The 16663-nt window shown below is 46.8% G+C and overlaps 1 protein-coding gene and 1 long non-coding RNA gene across 4 annotated transcripts in view; one reads left to right on the plus strand and one right to left on the minus strand.

Moving 5' to 3' along the window:
- The window catches only part of LOC106727427, a 15611-nt gene extending 14529 nt beyond the window's left edge, over nucleotides 1-1082 (minus strand). Inside the window, exon 1 of the long non-coding RNA XR_001363610.1 lies at nucleotides 1009-1082. This is a non-coding gene — a long non-coding RNA (uncharacterized LOC106727427). The remainder of the gene's footprint in view (nucleotides 1-1008) is intronic.
- PARVA (parvin, alpha) overlaps nucleotides 1-2540 on the plus strand; it is a 101932-nt gene extending 99392 nt beyond the window's left edge. For all 3 annotated transcript variants that reach the window (XM_005873984.2, XM_014545893.1, XM_005873983.2), the window contains exon 13: nucleotides 650-2540. In XM_005873984.2, coding sequence (XP_005874046.1) covers nucleotides 650-726 — 77 coding nt within the window. In that variant the 3' untranslated portion in view covers nucleotides 727-2540. The remainder of the gene's footprint in view (nucleotides 1-649) is intronic.
- The last annotated feature ends 14123 nt before the right edge of the window (nucleotides 2541-16663 follow it).

Genomic DNA, 16663 nt, shown 5'->3' on the forward strand with positions numbered 1-16663 from the left:
ACAGGTGCGATTAGGGGAAGGTCAGGGGCAGAGAAGCACCCCTCCCACCTGGAAATGCTGAGTCCAGGGTGAAGGCTACATGCGCTGGGTTCTGCTTCATTTTACAGAGAGGCCATGCCCCAGGCTCAGCACCGCTGCCCCGCACTGCTCCCCGGCTCTGAATTCTCGCCAAACACTCCAAAACCCATCCTTCCGCACCCACTGGCCTCTGGTGGTCTCCTGGGGGTTGCTCCTGTCTCCCAGCGGGACAGGGAGCTCTTCTGGAGCACAGCATGACGTCCTGTGGCTGCGGGGGCATCCACGCAGGACCCTGCGGGCAAATGTGGTGGGTGGTGGATGGAAGAGTTAACACAGGGGTGGGCAAACTTTTTGACTCGAGGGCCACAATGGGTTCTTAAACTGGACCGGAGGGCCGGAACAAAAGCATGGATGGAGTGTTTGTGTGAACTAATATAAATTCAAAGTAAACATCATTACATAAAAGGGTACGGTCTTTTTTTTTTTTTAGTTTTATTCATTTCAAACGGGCCGGATCCGGCCCGCGGGCCGTAGTTTGCCCACGGCTGGTTAACAGATGCCAACTGTGGGTCACGTGCCCCCTGCCGCCGCCCCCGCACAAAGCATTACATATTTTTTGTTCTCTACGCAGACATCGTCAACTGTGACCTGAAATCCACGCTGCGAGTGTTGTACAACCTCTTCACCAAGTACCGGAACGTGGACTGAGGGGCAGACCGTACCGTCCTCCGAACCACCTTAACCTGCTTATTCCTGCCTCCCGCTCTGTGCCATCCCACAAAGTCCAGCCACAGCCCAGAAATCATGGGACCTGAATTAGGAAGGAAACGATCGGAAACTCTGGGCTGACCCACACCTCCCAGGCCCTAGGTCGGAGCCAGCAGTGGCCTCGGAAGATTGTCCCCATCCTGGTGCTGGATCCAGATTTCCCTCCGTGTCACTTGGGAACCAGCTTAGGTCCAGGAGACACCCCCCACCCCCCACCCCCACAGAAGATGAAAATAGAGATAATAGTTACCATGTAATGGGTGTAAACTCTGTGCCAGACATCACACTAAGTGCTCTGATGTACTCAAACTTGTTAGTTCTCGTGACTTCCGCCGAAGCAGGTGTTACACACCCCTTTCCCAGATGAGGAAAAGGCTCAGAGAGGTAAAGAGACTTGCCAGAACTTGGCATTTGTTTTTCCTCTTTGAACAACATACATATTTGTTAATAACTAGCCAATTACATCAACGTTCTTTGCCTGTCCTATGGTTGTATGTGTATGTGTGCACTCACACCCACAAAGAAGACAGGCGCCCACTGACCTCGCCACTAAGCAGGCCAGGAGGGCTTAGTGATTCACACTCAAATTGGCAAATTTAATCCAATTAATAGTGTATGTGTGGCAGGAATCATGTCCCTCAGCTCCTTTGTACAAATGAAAATTACTCTTAATTCCTTCAGATTTGTAATAACCCCATGCTCTGGTTTCAGGGTGACATTTGGGAAGGATTCTGTTTAAAATTAATGGAGTGGCACATTTCACAACCTTTTTGCTTGATTGCATGTAATGGAAGTGCCCCATATTTTACTGCAAAATAAGTACTCAATTCATTATCATTAGGCAAATGTATAATATACGCCGGCACCACCGAGAGCTGGGCATAGACCCACGTGAGCATGGCTTGGGAAGTAGGGCTCTTCACCAGGGACCCTTGAACTTTAAAGAAAGGAACTCCTCTTTGCCTTCTAATTGATCATTTAGACCATTCCTGGCTAAGTCTGCCCACATGCAATTACCGGCTAATTCAGGCGAGGAAAAATGTAAGCCATTCAGACCCAAGCCGAGCCGTTTCCGTGCGTGGGCTACTGGCGGGCTTATGGGGACTTGCATCCCCCCTCTGTGAACCCAGCTTGGAAACACAAGGCTCTAGTTGTCCCAGGCTGCCTGGGCCTGTGCGAATAAGAAAGGGGCTAAAGTAGGGGTGACTAGGAGGACAGAAGCATGGGGGGCGGGGGAGTATTTGCACACTTAACAATAAGGAAGTACCCTCAGACGAGAGACAGGGCTTGTGGGGTTTACAGTCTTCGTAAACTGGCCAAGGCCTTGGGATAATTAGTAACTCTTACTGGTCTATCTTCATTGTAGAATCTTCCCAAATATGCCAGATGGGCCCAGCCTGTGTGCCCGCCTCCAGAAGTCTGTGCCCATTGCACAAAGCCCTCTTCTAGTCTGAGGAATTCATTTTGATCCCCATCTACGCCACCCAGAGCTGGGCCTCCCATATTGTCCAAAGCATTTCCTTCCAGCTCCTAAACATTTCCTCCTCTGCGGTCCATCTGCAGTGGCTCAGAACCCATACAATTTACAGATAATACATATTCCTTTGGATATTGTGCTCTAAGAAAGCATTGTTAATCAGCATAATGAGCACTTAAGGTGCAAAGACAATGTACTCTTGTGTCAATTGATGTGGAAGGATACAATTATTTTTTACATAAGTAGTGAAATGTTATGTTTTTCATTAGGAAATACTAAATAGTGTAATATTTGTTTGTTCTCTTTTGAATTCCTGATAGCAAATCAATGAAAGTCGTTGCTTTGTCTCCTTGAGCCGTACTAAAGCGGGTGAAATAAGAGCAATGAATACTACATTTAAAGCTTTGCTTTCCGAATTTTCTCCCTTGGTTTGTCTTTTATTTTCCTATATTCAAGCTGCAAATGCACACTGTAAGGAGTGTCCTTATTAAGACCACTCCTTTTTGTGTTTTACACACACACGGCATGAAAACACCTCGGAACACTTGGGAAGTTTAATCACAGGTCTAATTTATCAGCATATTGTTTCAAGACTGAGGCCTTAGACTCAGTCCAGAATCCCAGGGCCTGGGCCTGCTTTTATCACCCTGTCATCTCCTTTAGAGGTTTTCCTCTAAATTCTCCTGCTCAATACACGGCCATGGTTTTGAAGGGGGAAAAGGCGTCAGAACAATAAATAAACCAAACTTAACCTTTGTCTCTAAAAAAAAAAATAATAATAACCTGAGACAAAAAAATATAGTCTTTATAGGCTCACTCTTTTTCTTTTCTAAATTTAAGTTCATTGATTGTTTAATAGTTAATATATAAATGGTACAAAATTCAAGAAGCATGAATGAATATCCCTGCCCCCAGCAGCCAATCCTCCTCCCTAGAGGTTACTATTTTGATCCATTTCTTATATTCCCTTCCAGAGATAATCCAGCCATAAGAGCATCAACATACATATAAGATTGTTGGGGATTTTAAAAAATATAAATAGCATATTATATATTCTGTCAGGCTCGTTGCTTTTTCCACTTAATGTTATATGTTGGAGATTATTTTACACTGAGTATGAAAACCTTTTACATTTTAAAGATGAGACTCTGAGCACTCTGTAAACCCAAAGGCCCATCTCTGGTCCGCTTGAGCGAGGAAGTGAAAGCCTTACCCAAAGGTGGTGATGCTACCTAGGTAGTGACTTCAAAAGTCGGAGACTGAGACCTACCGGGTGGGGAGTAGGTCTCACAGGACATGTTACCGGAGACATTCCCATGTGCCCTGAACTGATTTTTTGTCAGTCTTCCTTTGGATTATTATGGTGAGTGGTGTGCAGTTTGATTACGCTTTCATTTGTACATCATTACGAGGGCTGCTAATGTGAAATCGACTAAGTACCCTACCGTGTTCTGCTGCAAGCCCAGCAGCCACATGCTGCTCCTCTGTCAGTCAGGAGGCTCCGGTTTCACATGTGCAGGCACAGAGCTGACATTTGCAAAATCTGGGAGAAGGGCTCTTTAACAGCACATCATCAGCGTTGCCCGTGTTGGTTGCAGTTTGCAATTGCTACTCTCGGTACTTTTTAATTATGAAATACTGTTAGCTTAGCTATATCATTATCAATTTATTTTGTTGTGGGTTGCCTGGTTAACCCTACAAAGTGTACTGAAGCCTATTTGCATCAACAGTGTCCTAGGGCTATAATTTTCCAATAACTAGGCTCTCAGACATGTATACATTGTGGTTCAAATATGAATTATCCATACTCCAGTGCTAGAGCAAAGGCATACATAATCCTCTCCCCCCAAATTATCACCAATTTATTTTTCCACTGGAAAATGAAACTAGACAAAGTTGGTAGGTCAGGCAGTTTGGTCCTAAGTAGAAGCTGACCAAGAGGAATTTGAGACCCACTGCCTTTAACACAGTCCCACCTCAGGAACCCTACCTACATAAAATATCCTAGATATGCAAAAGGGGTATGTCCTAAAATCTTCACTAATGTTAATATTACATACAGTGTCCCCCTGTGAAATTCACTTAGGACTATTGGAAGATTAAGAGTTTCTGTGGATACAGAAAACAAGAGAACTGATTACATACAGTGTCCCCCGTGAAATTCACTTAGGTCTATTGGAAGATTCATTAAGAGTTTCTGTGGATACAGAAAACAAGAGAACTGCATTGAGATGCAAGTACTGGGTAGGAGATGGACTCACTCACCAGCTAAGGGACCTGCATCTACACACCGGCTTCTCAACATTTTTGCAGGTTCAGGTCTCAGCAAAAGACAAGTTAGCGTGTATGAATGGGTCACTGTCATAACTACAAAGACTATATCTGCCAGACTGTTACTATGTTTTTCCCTCTCTTTTATACCCCAGCTAGCTCCAGTATTTTTCAGAATTTGCTCACACTCCTGCTTTACTATGGTGCTGACTGCGTATATGCCTATGTGTTCACGACCACAAGGCACCGTGAGGGTGCTCGATGCAGGATGAGCAGCCCCCACACCATGCCTGACAACCTTTCTCCCTTCCCAGGGAGGAAGCCACCACCAGTGAAGCATCTCGAAGTGCATTCTGTGGGATGTTAATAGATGTTTAGTGTAAAAAATGTCATAATTCAAATAAGTTTGGGAAACAGGGTAAAGAAATTTAAATTCACTTTTTACAGTGTTGGTTTTCATTTTTACTTTTTGTTTTCTAATCGGAGCCCATCTCAGAGTTCCCTACACTATTGTGCATTGTAACTGTCTAAGGCAGTGGTTCTCAACCTTCTGGCCCTTTAAATACAGTTCCTCATGTTGTGACCCAACCATAAAATTATTTTCGTTGCTACTTCATAACTGTAATGTTGCTACTGTTATGAATCGTAATGTAAATATCTGATATGCAGGATGGTCTTAGGCGACCCCTGTGAAAGGGTCGTTCGACCACCAAAGGGGTCGCGACCCACAGGTTGAGAACCGCTACTCTAGGGTGTCACAGCGGACTTGAGTGTAGTCTTCTGCTTCTCAGGGAAGGTCATCTGGAGTTCAGGCCCAGCTCCCTTTGTGAGCCAATGATCACAGGAAGGAAGCAGCTGTGTTCTTAGCACAACACAGTCTGGGTCACTGTCCTTAGGAAATAGCATCAAAACTATGTGAATAGGTCATTCACAACAACACGGATGGACCTAGAGGGTATCATGCTGAGCGAAATGAGTCAGACAGAGAAAGCCCAATACCATAGGATTTTACTTACATGTGGAATCTGAAGAACAAAACAAACAAACAAAATAGAAAGAGACTCACAGATACAGAGAACAGACTGATGGCTGCCAGAGGGGAGGGACTGGGTGAAAAAGGTGAAGGGATTAAGAAGTACAAATTTGTAGTTACAGAATAGTCATGGGGATGTAGCATAGGAAATATAGGCAATATGGGTATTTGAATTATCAGGGGGATGACTTTGTAAAGTATATAATTGACTAACCACTATACCATACACCTGAAACTAGTATATAATAACATTGAATGTCAACTATAATCCTATATAATAAAGAGCTAATATACTAATTACACCAAACAGCAGAACGACCATCCAGATGACCTTCCAGATGAAGCTGGGCTGCACGGGCCAAGGCAGCCAGGGTCTGCGAGGGCCGCCGAGCCCTTGCATGAATTTCGTGCATCAGGCCTCTAGTTGAAAAGTAAAAATTAAAAAAAAATTATGAGAATAAAATGAAAACAAATGATGTGAATAGGGGGGTCTGTGAAGGAGAGTCATCCTTGAGCTGAGAGGTTTGCTGCATTTTAAACATTTTAAGGTCTCTGGTAAAGTCGCATTTTAAAGTGACACATGGGAGAGACCAAGATGGCGGCATAGGTAAACACCTTGTTAATAGATGTTTAGTGTAAAAAAGTCATAATTCAAATAAGTTTGGGAAACAAGGTAAAGAAATTTAAATTCACTTTCTACAGTGTTGGTTTTCATTTTTACTTTTTGTTTTCTAATCGGAGCCCATCTCAGAGTTCCCTACACTATTGTGCATTGTAACTGTCTAAGGCAGTGGTTCTCAACCTTCTGGCCCTTTAAATACAGTTCCTCATGTTGTGACCCAACCATAAAATTATTTTCGTTGCTACTTCATAACTGTAATGTTGCTACTGTTATGAATCGTAATGTAAATATCTGATATGCAGGATGGTCTTAGGCGACCCCTGTGAAAGGGTTGTTCGACCCCCAAAGGGGTCGCGACCCACAGGTTGAGAACCGCTGCTCTAAGGGGAGGCAGAATAGGGCACGTCCAGATCGCGTTGACCATGGGTCCTATTTGCCCCTGAGAAATTGGCAGGATGGTATCTTGGAACTCATCCATTCATTTAGCCATATAGTCAACAAGCATGTGCTGAGGGTCTACAACGTGTTAGGTGGGCTGTGTCTAGTGGCAAGTGAGGCGAAGGCACACTCATATAGCTCAATCTAATGGGAAAGACGCACGAAAAATAATCACAAATCAATGGCACAGAAATGTCTTAGTTAACTCTTCAATAGGTTCTTGGAAACTGCAACTTTAAGTGAAACAACAAAATGAAACCAATTTTACCATTGATTAACTGATATATACAAGAATTAAGTTCCTACAGCATATTTCTGGTCACAAAAACATCACCAAACTTCTAAGTAAAGACCCCAAACACTTCAAGTATTAAACATGAAAATGAATCTAAGAAAAGAAACTGAAATCCTTAGAGAAAACCCACTCAGACACGGAAGGACATGCCAACTTCACACAGAGAGTGGCCCCGGCCAGAAATCAATTTTTTTCCCTTATCAACATTAGAATGAAACAAAGTTAAATAAAACAATGTTATTCAAGAACCTTCTCTACTTATACCTTGTGATGACCAGTGTGGATAAGTACAAAATCTATGAAAGAGATCTGATTTAGATTTTGAAGTCAAGAGAGGTCTCTGAAAGAGAGAGAGAGAGAGGTCTCTGGTAAAGCCGCATTTTAAAGTGACACAGTGTGGATAGTACAAAATCTATGAAAGAGATCTGATTTAGATTTTGAAGTCAAGAGAGGTCTCTGAAAGAGAGAGAGAGAGAGGTCTCTGGTAAAGCCGCATTTTAAAGTGACACATGAATCGTTGAGCTACTCAGGTGAAGAGCTTGCCTTTTAAGGGAGCAGTACAGATGAGGATCCCAATTTAGGAGAAGATTGGGTCCCTGGCAGAAAGCCAGGATGGCTAGACTACAAAGGGGGAGAGGGATGGAGAGATATCAGAGGATTGCAGATTTTATCACAAGAAAAATGGGAAGCAATATATGTTAAAAAGCTTTCTGAACCATGTGCACTCATATGTGGGATATAAAATTGAAAGCCACAAATGAACAAACGAGATAAACAAACAAAGCTCATAGGCACACACAACAGTATGGTGGTTACCAGAGAGAAGGGGGTCAAATATATGGCAACAGAAGATTTGACTTTAGGTGGTGGGCACACAAAGCAATATACAGATGATGTATCCTAGAATTGTACACTTGAGACCTATACAATTTTATTAACCAATGTCACCTCAATAACATTTAATTTTTAAAAATACTAAAAAAAAAAAAAAAGCCTCGGCCACTGTACTAGAAAACTTTGGAAAAAGCTATGTCGGCACTATTGAGTTCTGAGACGCCCCGTCCCATGCCTCTGCCCACCCCCAAGCTGGACTCAAACATGGGCTGGAAGCCTGGGTTTGCTTTAAAAGGCAGTGCCTGCTGGGCAGTCCTAACCCTCCACTTCCCTGGGGCTGCTGGGAGGGCAGGAGCTCCTACACCACCCCAGCCTCTCCACATTGTGGTCCTCTGGGAAGAGCTAAGGGAACCTGAAGCAAAGGAAAAGAGAGGACTGGCAGCCAGAATGCTGATCCCTGGGGACCACTGCTTCCAACCTTCTCACCACAAAGGACTTCTGCTGTTTTATCCCTCTGTGGGTTTTATGGGAGGGGGTTGGAGAGGACAGGAATGCTGTCATCGAACCTGGGGAGAGGGCAAGGTATAGGCTTCCTGAAGGTAGAATAATAATTTCATTCTCCCATAATCAGACTGAATTATTGTCATCATGCCTGCCACATTATAAAGCCCACCACAAGTGGATCACTTATGCTTCACAGTTAGAGTCTTGAGAAACAGCTTTCATAGGAAGGTCTGTTATTTTCATTGGGAGTTTTGGAACGACAGAACTATCCCTGGATCATCCAGTTGGAAACCAGTCCAGTGAGCACCTGCCCCAGAAAGATGACTCTCCAGCAGGCTGTGTCCTGAGCCATCCATATTCTTGCCTTGACCCCCAAGCATGTCAAACTTGTGGCCGGCGGGGAGTCTGACATGCTTGCTTAGGCCTTCTGCACACACGTGGGCACCAGTTTGGATGCTGGCATTTAAAAGGGCACTTAGGAAATTCTGAGAAGCCCCAATGATTAAGATAAATGATGTTTTATCAGTGAAACGGACTTTTCATTTCTTGTTATCGATTTTCATGTTTTCACATCCTCAGATACGATTTGTTAGCCCAAGGCGGCATTCCAGGACACACAAACGTTATTAAGGCAACTGCTTTAAAGAGTGCCATGTCTTATTGAGGTGGACAGGACAATAGATATTGAATCTGCTACACGTGTGCTCGGTGTGGGAGCTAGGGTTGGCACGGCATGACTCTCGGGCTCTTATATGTCTTCCTGGAAACCCTGACAATGGCCGCACCACCTGCTTGTAGAAACAGTCCCTGCCTTTGCAAACATTTGCCCAGGTTTCTGAAAAGCAGCTCCCGGAAGGAAGCCTTCTGCCGCTCAAGTTTCGAGTTTATTCCATCTTTCCTTATTTGTCACGATGTTGGAAAATATAAACTCTCATGGGACTGGGGACATTTTGGCTTAAAATAATCAGGACAACTAGGGGGTGGAGGGAGGTAGATGAGGATAAAGGCAGATAAATGGCGACAGAAGGAGACTTGACTTTGGGTGGTGAACACACAATACAATATACAGATGATGTATTATTGTACACCTGAAACCTATATAACTTTATTAACCAATGCCCCCCCCCCATTAAATTCAATTTTTTAAAAAAAAGATGGTCACCAGTGAGCATGCACTGAGCTAGGTCACTGAGGCCATAGACCCTTCATCTCCTCCACATTTGGAGTCTGGTTGATGTGGTGCACTTGGGGGTGGGAGGTACATCCTCCGTGCAGCTCCTGAGCCTATACCTCCTACATCATTGGCTCTCCCAGCCAATTCCAATAGCATCCTATCCTGTTTTGGAAATGATCAAGACAATATACAGATGATGTATTATTGTACACCTGAAACCTATATAACTTTATTAACCAATGCCCCCCCCCCCATTAAATTCAATTTTTTAAAAAAAAGATGGTCACCAGTGAGCATGCACTGAGCTAGGTCACTGAGGCCATAGACCCTTCATCTCCTCCACATTTGGAGTCTGGTTGATGTGGTGCACTTGGGGGTGGGAGGTACATCCTCCGTGCAGCTCCTGAGCCTATACCTCCTACATCATTGGCTCTCCCAGCCAATTCCAATAGCATCCTATCCTGTTTTGGAAATGATCAAGTCTGTCATTATCTGTGAGAGACCAAGCTCACCAACAACCACTCTAAACTGGGGACCTGCCAGATTAGTTTATAAAATTCACCTTTGCACACATCTTCATATTCAGATTAAATGACTTTCTGATATGCACACCTTCAGTGTGATTTGTCAGTAAGACACAGAGCTTTCTCTCTTGTTCTTTTCATGATGACTCCAATCCCCGCATGAAGTGTACTCACCCATGGTGGCATGGGCCTGCCCTAGCATCAATGGCTGGGACACCGAACACCATGGGACAAAAAGAATCCTCACCAACATATTGGGTGGGGCCCCAAACTGTGCACGATCAGAATGCAGCCCAGTCAGGGAATGTTTGTGGAAAGGCTGTTCTGGGTTCAGCCCTGTTCTATGCACAAAATGGGATCAGCAAGTGCAGGGGCCCTTCTCAAATGGATTCTTCCATCCTAATGGGGGTGGACAGAGGCAGCTCATTTGAAATAATTCAGTGACATGAGATAATGCCAGACGCCTTTGAAGGTCTCTGTTAGATTCTCCCAGAAAATACCGTAGCCCCAGCTGCCTGTAAACTTCAGGGGCGTTTGCCTCCAGATCAGCAACTTCATGTTCCATGCAGATTTGGTGCTTCAAAAACCTCACAACTCATCCTAAAGCCAAATGGAGACTTAGGGTCATTTTTCTAGTCTAGCGTTGCTGGGAAATCACTGCCTTTGCTCCACAGATTCCAACCAGTCACCAAGAGCCCCAAAGTCCAGTCTGGGCTCTACTGCCAGCCATTGGACTCTGTCTTCACACTCATAGTTTTCTTGCTTCTCCAAATCACTTTTGGTCAATCCTACTGGTCAATGTCTCTACTCCTGTTCCCAAGCACTGGATTGCTGCAGAAAATCACAGAATGGACACACACACACACACCAGCTAACTACTCAGTCATCCTTCAATTGCCAGTGAGTGCTCCCTAACTCCTGCAAATCATCTCTCATGGATTGTCTTCATCTCCACAAACACCTATTTCCTACCTTCTCACCATATCCCTCCTCCCTCTTTCTCTAACCCGTGTCTTTACCTCTTCTTTCACCATGAAATCAAGGTGTGTCATGTTCTTTCCATAGCATCTCAACATCTCTTCTCACTGCCTCTCACTTCTTCCTGCATAAATTCCCAGGCTGCCCCTTCCTCCACCCGCCTCCTCTAGGACTGGTTCCCTCCTCTAGCATCTGGTATTCCACTTCAAATCATGCAAATTTCTAGGATGAAAAAGACTTGCCCTTGAGCCAGTTCTCCCTGCAGTCCATCTTCTGCCCTGGCTCCCTTTTTCCTTAAGACACTCTCCTGGAAGTGTACAGCTCCATGCCAATTCCATTTTCTTCCTTTCTCCTTTCTTTTGTGGACCCCCAAAGCCCACCTCTGGTTTTCTAGAAACTGAAATTGTTCTCTGAGTGGTCAGCATCTACTGGGCTGGCCTCCTTCCAGCAGAATTATTGCATTCTTCTCTTCTCTCCCAGCTCTGGCTGCTGCTCTGTGTGTTCCTAGGTGGCCTCTTTTCCTCTCTCCAGTCCTTAAATGTGAATGCTCCCTGGGGACGTCCTTCATACTTCTCTCCTTACATCTCTCCTGGGCTTCTACCACCACCTGGTCTCCCTCCAGCCCTAACACCTCCCTCATCCAGATGAGCATGTCCAGTTGAATAAGCTACCTCAAGTCCAACTTGGCACACCCCAAACTGAATTCTTATCCTTTCCATACCCGCTCCTTCTTTAGGCAGCCTTTGTCTCATCCAGAGAAGCCATAACCTTCCCAGGTGCCCTTCCTTTCAGATGCATTTTATGAATTTTCAGGGATTTCTGAATTTTCTGCTCCCTGTCTCTGAACTCCCCCTCCAACACAGCCAATCAGTTCTATTGATTGCTTCTTCATGAACCACTGGCTTTGCTTTGATCCCAGCTCTTCAGGCCGCCAATGATTCCCCTATTTAGACCTCAACCTCTCATGCCTAGATATTGCAATGACCCCTTAACTCGTTTCCCTTTGGGTTAATCCATTCTACCCATGTTCCCTGCTTAAATTTCTTGAAACACAGCTCAGAAAATCTCACACACTCCCCACCTCAGATAATGCAAACAGTGGTGCTAATTGAGCACTTACCCTGTGCACTTTACACAAATCATCTAACTTAATCCTCTCAACAACCCTACACGGTAGGTACCATTTTCATCTTCACTTTACATATGCAAAACTGAAGGCACAGAGAGATTTAGTGACTTGACACAGGTTACTGTACATACTTCGGAAGTGTCAGAGCTCAGCTTTGCGCTCAGGCAGCCCAGCTCCAGTTCAGGTCCTTATACAGGGAACTTAGTCTTTCTCACAACCTTAGTGGCTTCCACTGTCCACAGACCAGAATCCCTTTGTCTGCTCAAGGCCACTAGAATCCAGTTCTGTTCTGCCTAACCAATCACTAACTTTGCATCCAGACAGACACGTCTGTTTGCCAGAGAACCTTTGCTTCCTGCCAGCAGTTGCTCTCCTTTGCCTTTTTTTTTCTTTGCCTTGTTTTTAAGTGGAATTCCTGACACAATCAGGCTCTGACTGAGAATGTTGTCATTCATTCATTTCTTCTTCTTTAGATCAATAAATATTTAAACATTTCCTATGGTGCCAATCACTGTGCTAGGTCCAAGAGAATACCGCAGAGAACACACAAACACAGCCTCGTCCCCATGTGTGAACACTCTAGTGACTTCAAGCCCTGCTACCTTCCTCTGACCACAGGTCAGACTCCACATGGGCCTGGGCCGCATCTCCTCCCATGCTGCTTTCGCTCAGTCTTGACCCCTTCCAACACAAACCCTGCTAGGATCCTGCTAAGCCGCTTGCCTGTGGGATCAGACCCCCTTTGGTTGTGTCATATGTAACCCATGCTTTGTAAGGGCTCAAATGCTCCCTCTCAGGGAAGCTCAGCTCCAAGCCCCTTTCTGACTCAGGGATGAGCTCCAGCAGTAAAGGAAACTATGGTTGGACTCTAACCACGTACCAGGAACAGGCTAGGCTACTACAGACACCTCAGCAACCCTTCAGGGAGGTACTGCTATTATCCTTCTTTTACAGAAGAGAAAACAGAGCTCCAAAGAAGCTCCAGGTGGGACTCAGAGGTCTTGATCCTCTCCACAGCTCCCTGCTGCCTCCGCGTCCCTATCATCCTGACTACCCCATGGGCTGGAGACGGGAGTCAAGAGCATGCTAATGGGGTTTGACTGCAATGGTGGATCAGTGTTTCTTTGAACATCTCAAATACTGTGTTCCTTCTTGCCTTTCTTTCTTAGGCCTATCTATTCAGTTGGTTGGTAGAAGGGGAGTGGTAGGGCTTTCCTTAACCGACCACAGGAAACTGAAATAGAATGAAGAAACATTTAACAGAACTCCAAAGATGTTCTTTTGAGGGGATGTTCTGTGTCTTTTCCTGCCAAACATTTGGTTATTTGGGGTGCTCTGGGAAGAAGTGCAGGTATGAACACCTGAAGAAGCCTCACTTCCTTTCCAGCAAAGAAATGGCCTGTCGTCCTGGACTAGGGACTCGGGGGGCTGTCCAGCTCTGGGCAGAAAGCAGGAGATGGGCTGAGCACAGCTATGTGGCTGGGGGCTGGAACAGCTGACCCATGCTGACCAGGGAAAGCAGCCAGAACTGCTGAGATCTCAAAGGGGAGGCAGGAGGTGCGCGAAGGACTCCAGCTTGAAGCCCAGGCAACAAGCAAAGCTTGAGATTGGGGAGGTGCCACCATTCACAGGGGGCCGACTGGTCTGAATAGGCCCAGAAAGGGGACTGGCCAGACCAGCCTTTAGAGCCCACTGGGAAATTGTGGTGCAGGGCAGGGGTTGAGGCAGGAGGTCTGTGAGCTGGATCAGAGCCAGGGAAGAGGATGCTGCCATCAAAGTGCCCAGGTGCTCCAGGTAGACTCTGGGTCTTCAATAACCAAATCTTTCCAGGGCTGCTGAGCGCTGCCTGCCCATGAATCCTACCTCTCCAATCTTCCTCCCCTACAGCCCTCAACTCCCAGTCAGGGTGCTGGCACCTGTGTCTGCAACTGGGGGCATCAATGGACGCAGTCATGGGGAACCAAGAAACGTGATGACAGCAATCCTGACTCAGGGTCCAGGCCCAGCCCAGCCCCTGACAGAGGGCACGCGGCTCCGGCGTGGCCTGTGCCCAGATGGGAATGGTCTCCACTGAGGGTCTCTTTCCTCCACGCAAGATCCAGGGTTACTCACATTGGCCTCTGCACAAATGCTGTTTGAAAAGTTAGAGGTGCCACATTGATGCATATTGACAATAGCTCAATGAGATCATATTTCAAAATGGCTTTCCTGGGACGAGAAAGCAAGCCACACACAGCAACGATCTTTTCTTAGATTTTCTTAATGTGTCAGAGTCAGGTTACACCCCCAGGACAGTCCAAGGGAAGAGGGCACACGTACATTTTTTTAGGTACAGTCAGGACCCCTGAGAACTTCTATTTAGAGGAAAGGATCTGGGTTCAAGCGCTGGCGCTTGCTGTGTTACTGGGCACACCACTTTACCTCTCTGAGCCTCTTTCTTTGTCGTAGTGAGATGTAAGAGGGGCTTGTCACGTGTTGAGCACTGGGCGTGGTTCTGCTTGCTTGACTCAGATGGCGTCCCCTTCCCACCCCACCCTGTGCAGGCCTCCCTTCTGAAACCGCTCTAACCATGCTAGTGACCATCCCAGACCACGCACCCGGGTCTATAACCCAGCCTTGTCAAGAGGGCTGAACCAGAGCGTGGCTGTGGACATTCAGTGAAACTGACAGCTCCATGGCAGATTGGAATTCTTATTGTTGTTGTTATTTCTATAAGCATTAAGACCAGGGTTAGCGAATAGCCTCATGCTTACTCTGCTCCTCACATACTCACAGCTGACATTACTAATCAATCCAGCCCAGTGATGTCTGCAGTGGAGTGGGAGGGAAGCAGGAACAGAGAAAGGAAAGCTATTTGTCACTGTCTCACTGCACAGGATTTATAGCTTAGGATACCAATACAAGGCTCAAATCAGTGCCCAATAATGCTCATCACTGGCCCTGTTTGGGTCCGAGGCCCACCCCTGGGCCCATTAGCTGCAATGGGGTAGGGAAAGGAGGCAGGATCACAAGGTAGTGAGAAATGCTGGCTATAGTAAGGCAGGTTTTTCTGCACAGGTGGAGCCATTGTTCTCTAGAAAAGCCCTACCCTAGGCCCTGCAAGCAGTACCAAGCACGCGGGAGATGAGCGAGCAAACCAACCCACAGAGCTTAAGCCACCGTGGCCATGATGACCCTCTAGAAAGGGCAAGAAGCGCCGACTCCGGTCTCTGTGCTGCACCTTTGGGCCGGCAGCAAGGTTCCCAACACCCACACATTGTCCAGCCAGCCTCACAGAGGCCCACGACCCCGCAGCCAGACAGTGGCCCCGGAAGGAAGGCGAGGCCCAGGGAGCCCTTGGCCAGGCTCTGAGAGCCCAGAAGCAACCACAATGAAATCCAGAAGGCTCTTCAGAGCAGCCTGCAGTTTGGGAACAATCCTGCTAAGTCATAAATGCTTCAAATTCCTCAGCTTTTGCCTTCAGGGTTTCTGGCAGCCCCAGGCAGAGGGCGAGTGTTCAGGGACAGACACTGATTCTCCTTGGCTGGGGAAGGTCAGACCAGGCCAGCCCGAAAAGCCAGCAGACCAGCCTCTCCTCCAGAAGAGTCCAGAGATGGAACGGCATTCATTCCTCCCCGCTCCCCTGCCCCACCCTCAGCCAAGGAAGCTGCCAGATCCCAGCCGACATGACCTCTTCTGGGGATCAATCACTAGTCTGTGTGGACACAAAGCCAGTACCTTGCTTCCGTCCAGGATGTCCCTGAAGGGCCGTCCCAGCCTCAGAGCTCCAGGCCAGGGTGTGGAGGCCGCTCCTGCAGCCGCCTCACAGTTCAGCTTCTCTCCCTGCCGATCCTGCTCCTACATAAGTATTGCCCCACTGATCTGTGCTCCCAACAGGTGTATCTTGTTCCCTCACAGGTGTTCCTGCCATGGCTCCCCTGTATGCAAACAAACCTCCATCAGAGCCTGTTGCCCAGGAACCCCACCTGCGCCCACTTGGAAAGACTCACAGGGTCTCAGTGCTGAGAATCGTGGTATCCAGCCCCGCCAGCTCACAGGGGAGACAGGCTGCCAACGCCGCGGAGCTGACTGGTGGCGGAGCTGGCCCAAGGGGCCGTGGACCCCGATGCCCTCCAATTTTGTGGAACAATATTAAAATTACCGAAATGTGTGAGCACCTACTTTGTATGTATCTCCCCCAATCTTCACCACAACCCTCTGAGGGAGGTGTAATTACGTTCACATGTTACAGGTGGGAGAAATGAGTTGCCCAGGTGACACAGCTTAGAATGGTTGGAGGCAAATTCCAGCCCAGGCCTGCGTGACCCCCGAGCCTGTAATCCTTGCACTGGCCACCGTGCTTCTGGCATTTTGGTTGGGGAAGATGAGGCCTTTGGATTGTTTATGACATCTACCAGACGTCTGAGGAAGGATCCCTGGGGAAGTCCCCTGTGGGAGAGGCCTGTGCTCCCAGACGCAGCCCCTGGGTAGAATTGTTCTTTTTGCAGATCAAGTTCCCACATTCCTCAGGGCAGCCCAGGAATGCCAGAGGTTGTCCAGTCAAGATCTCAACTCAATGCTCTGACACTCCCCAGGGATGTCCCCAAAGGTGACAGGAA

This window comes from Myotis brandtii, unplaced genomic scaffold (assembly GCF_000412655.1).
Source record: "Myotis brandtii unplaced genomic scaffold, ASM41265v1 scaffold422, whole genome shotgun sequence".
Taxonomy (NCBI): Eukaryota; Metazoa; Chordata; class Mammalia; order Chiroptera; family Vespertilionidae; genus Myotis; species Myotis brandtii.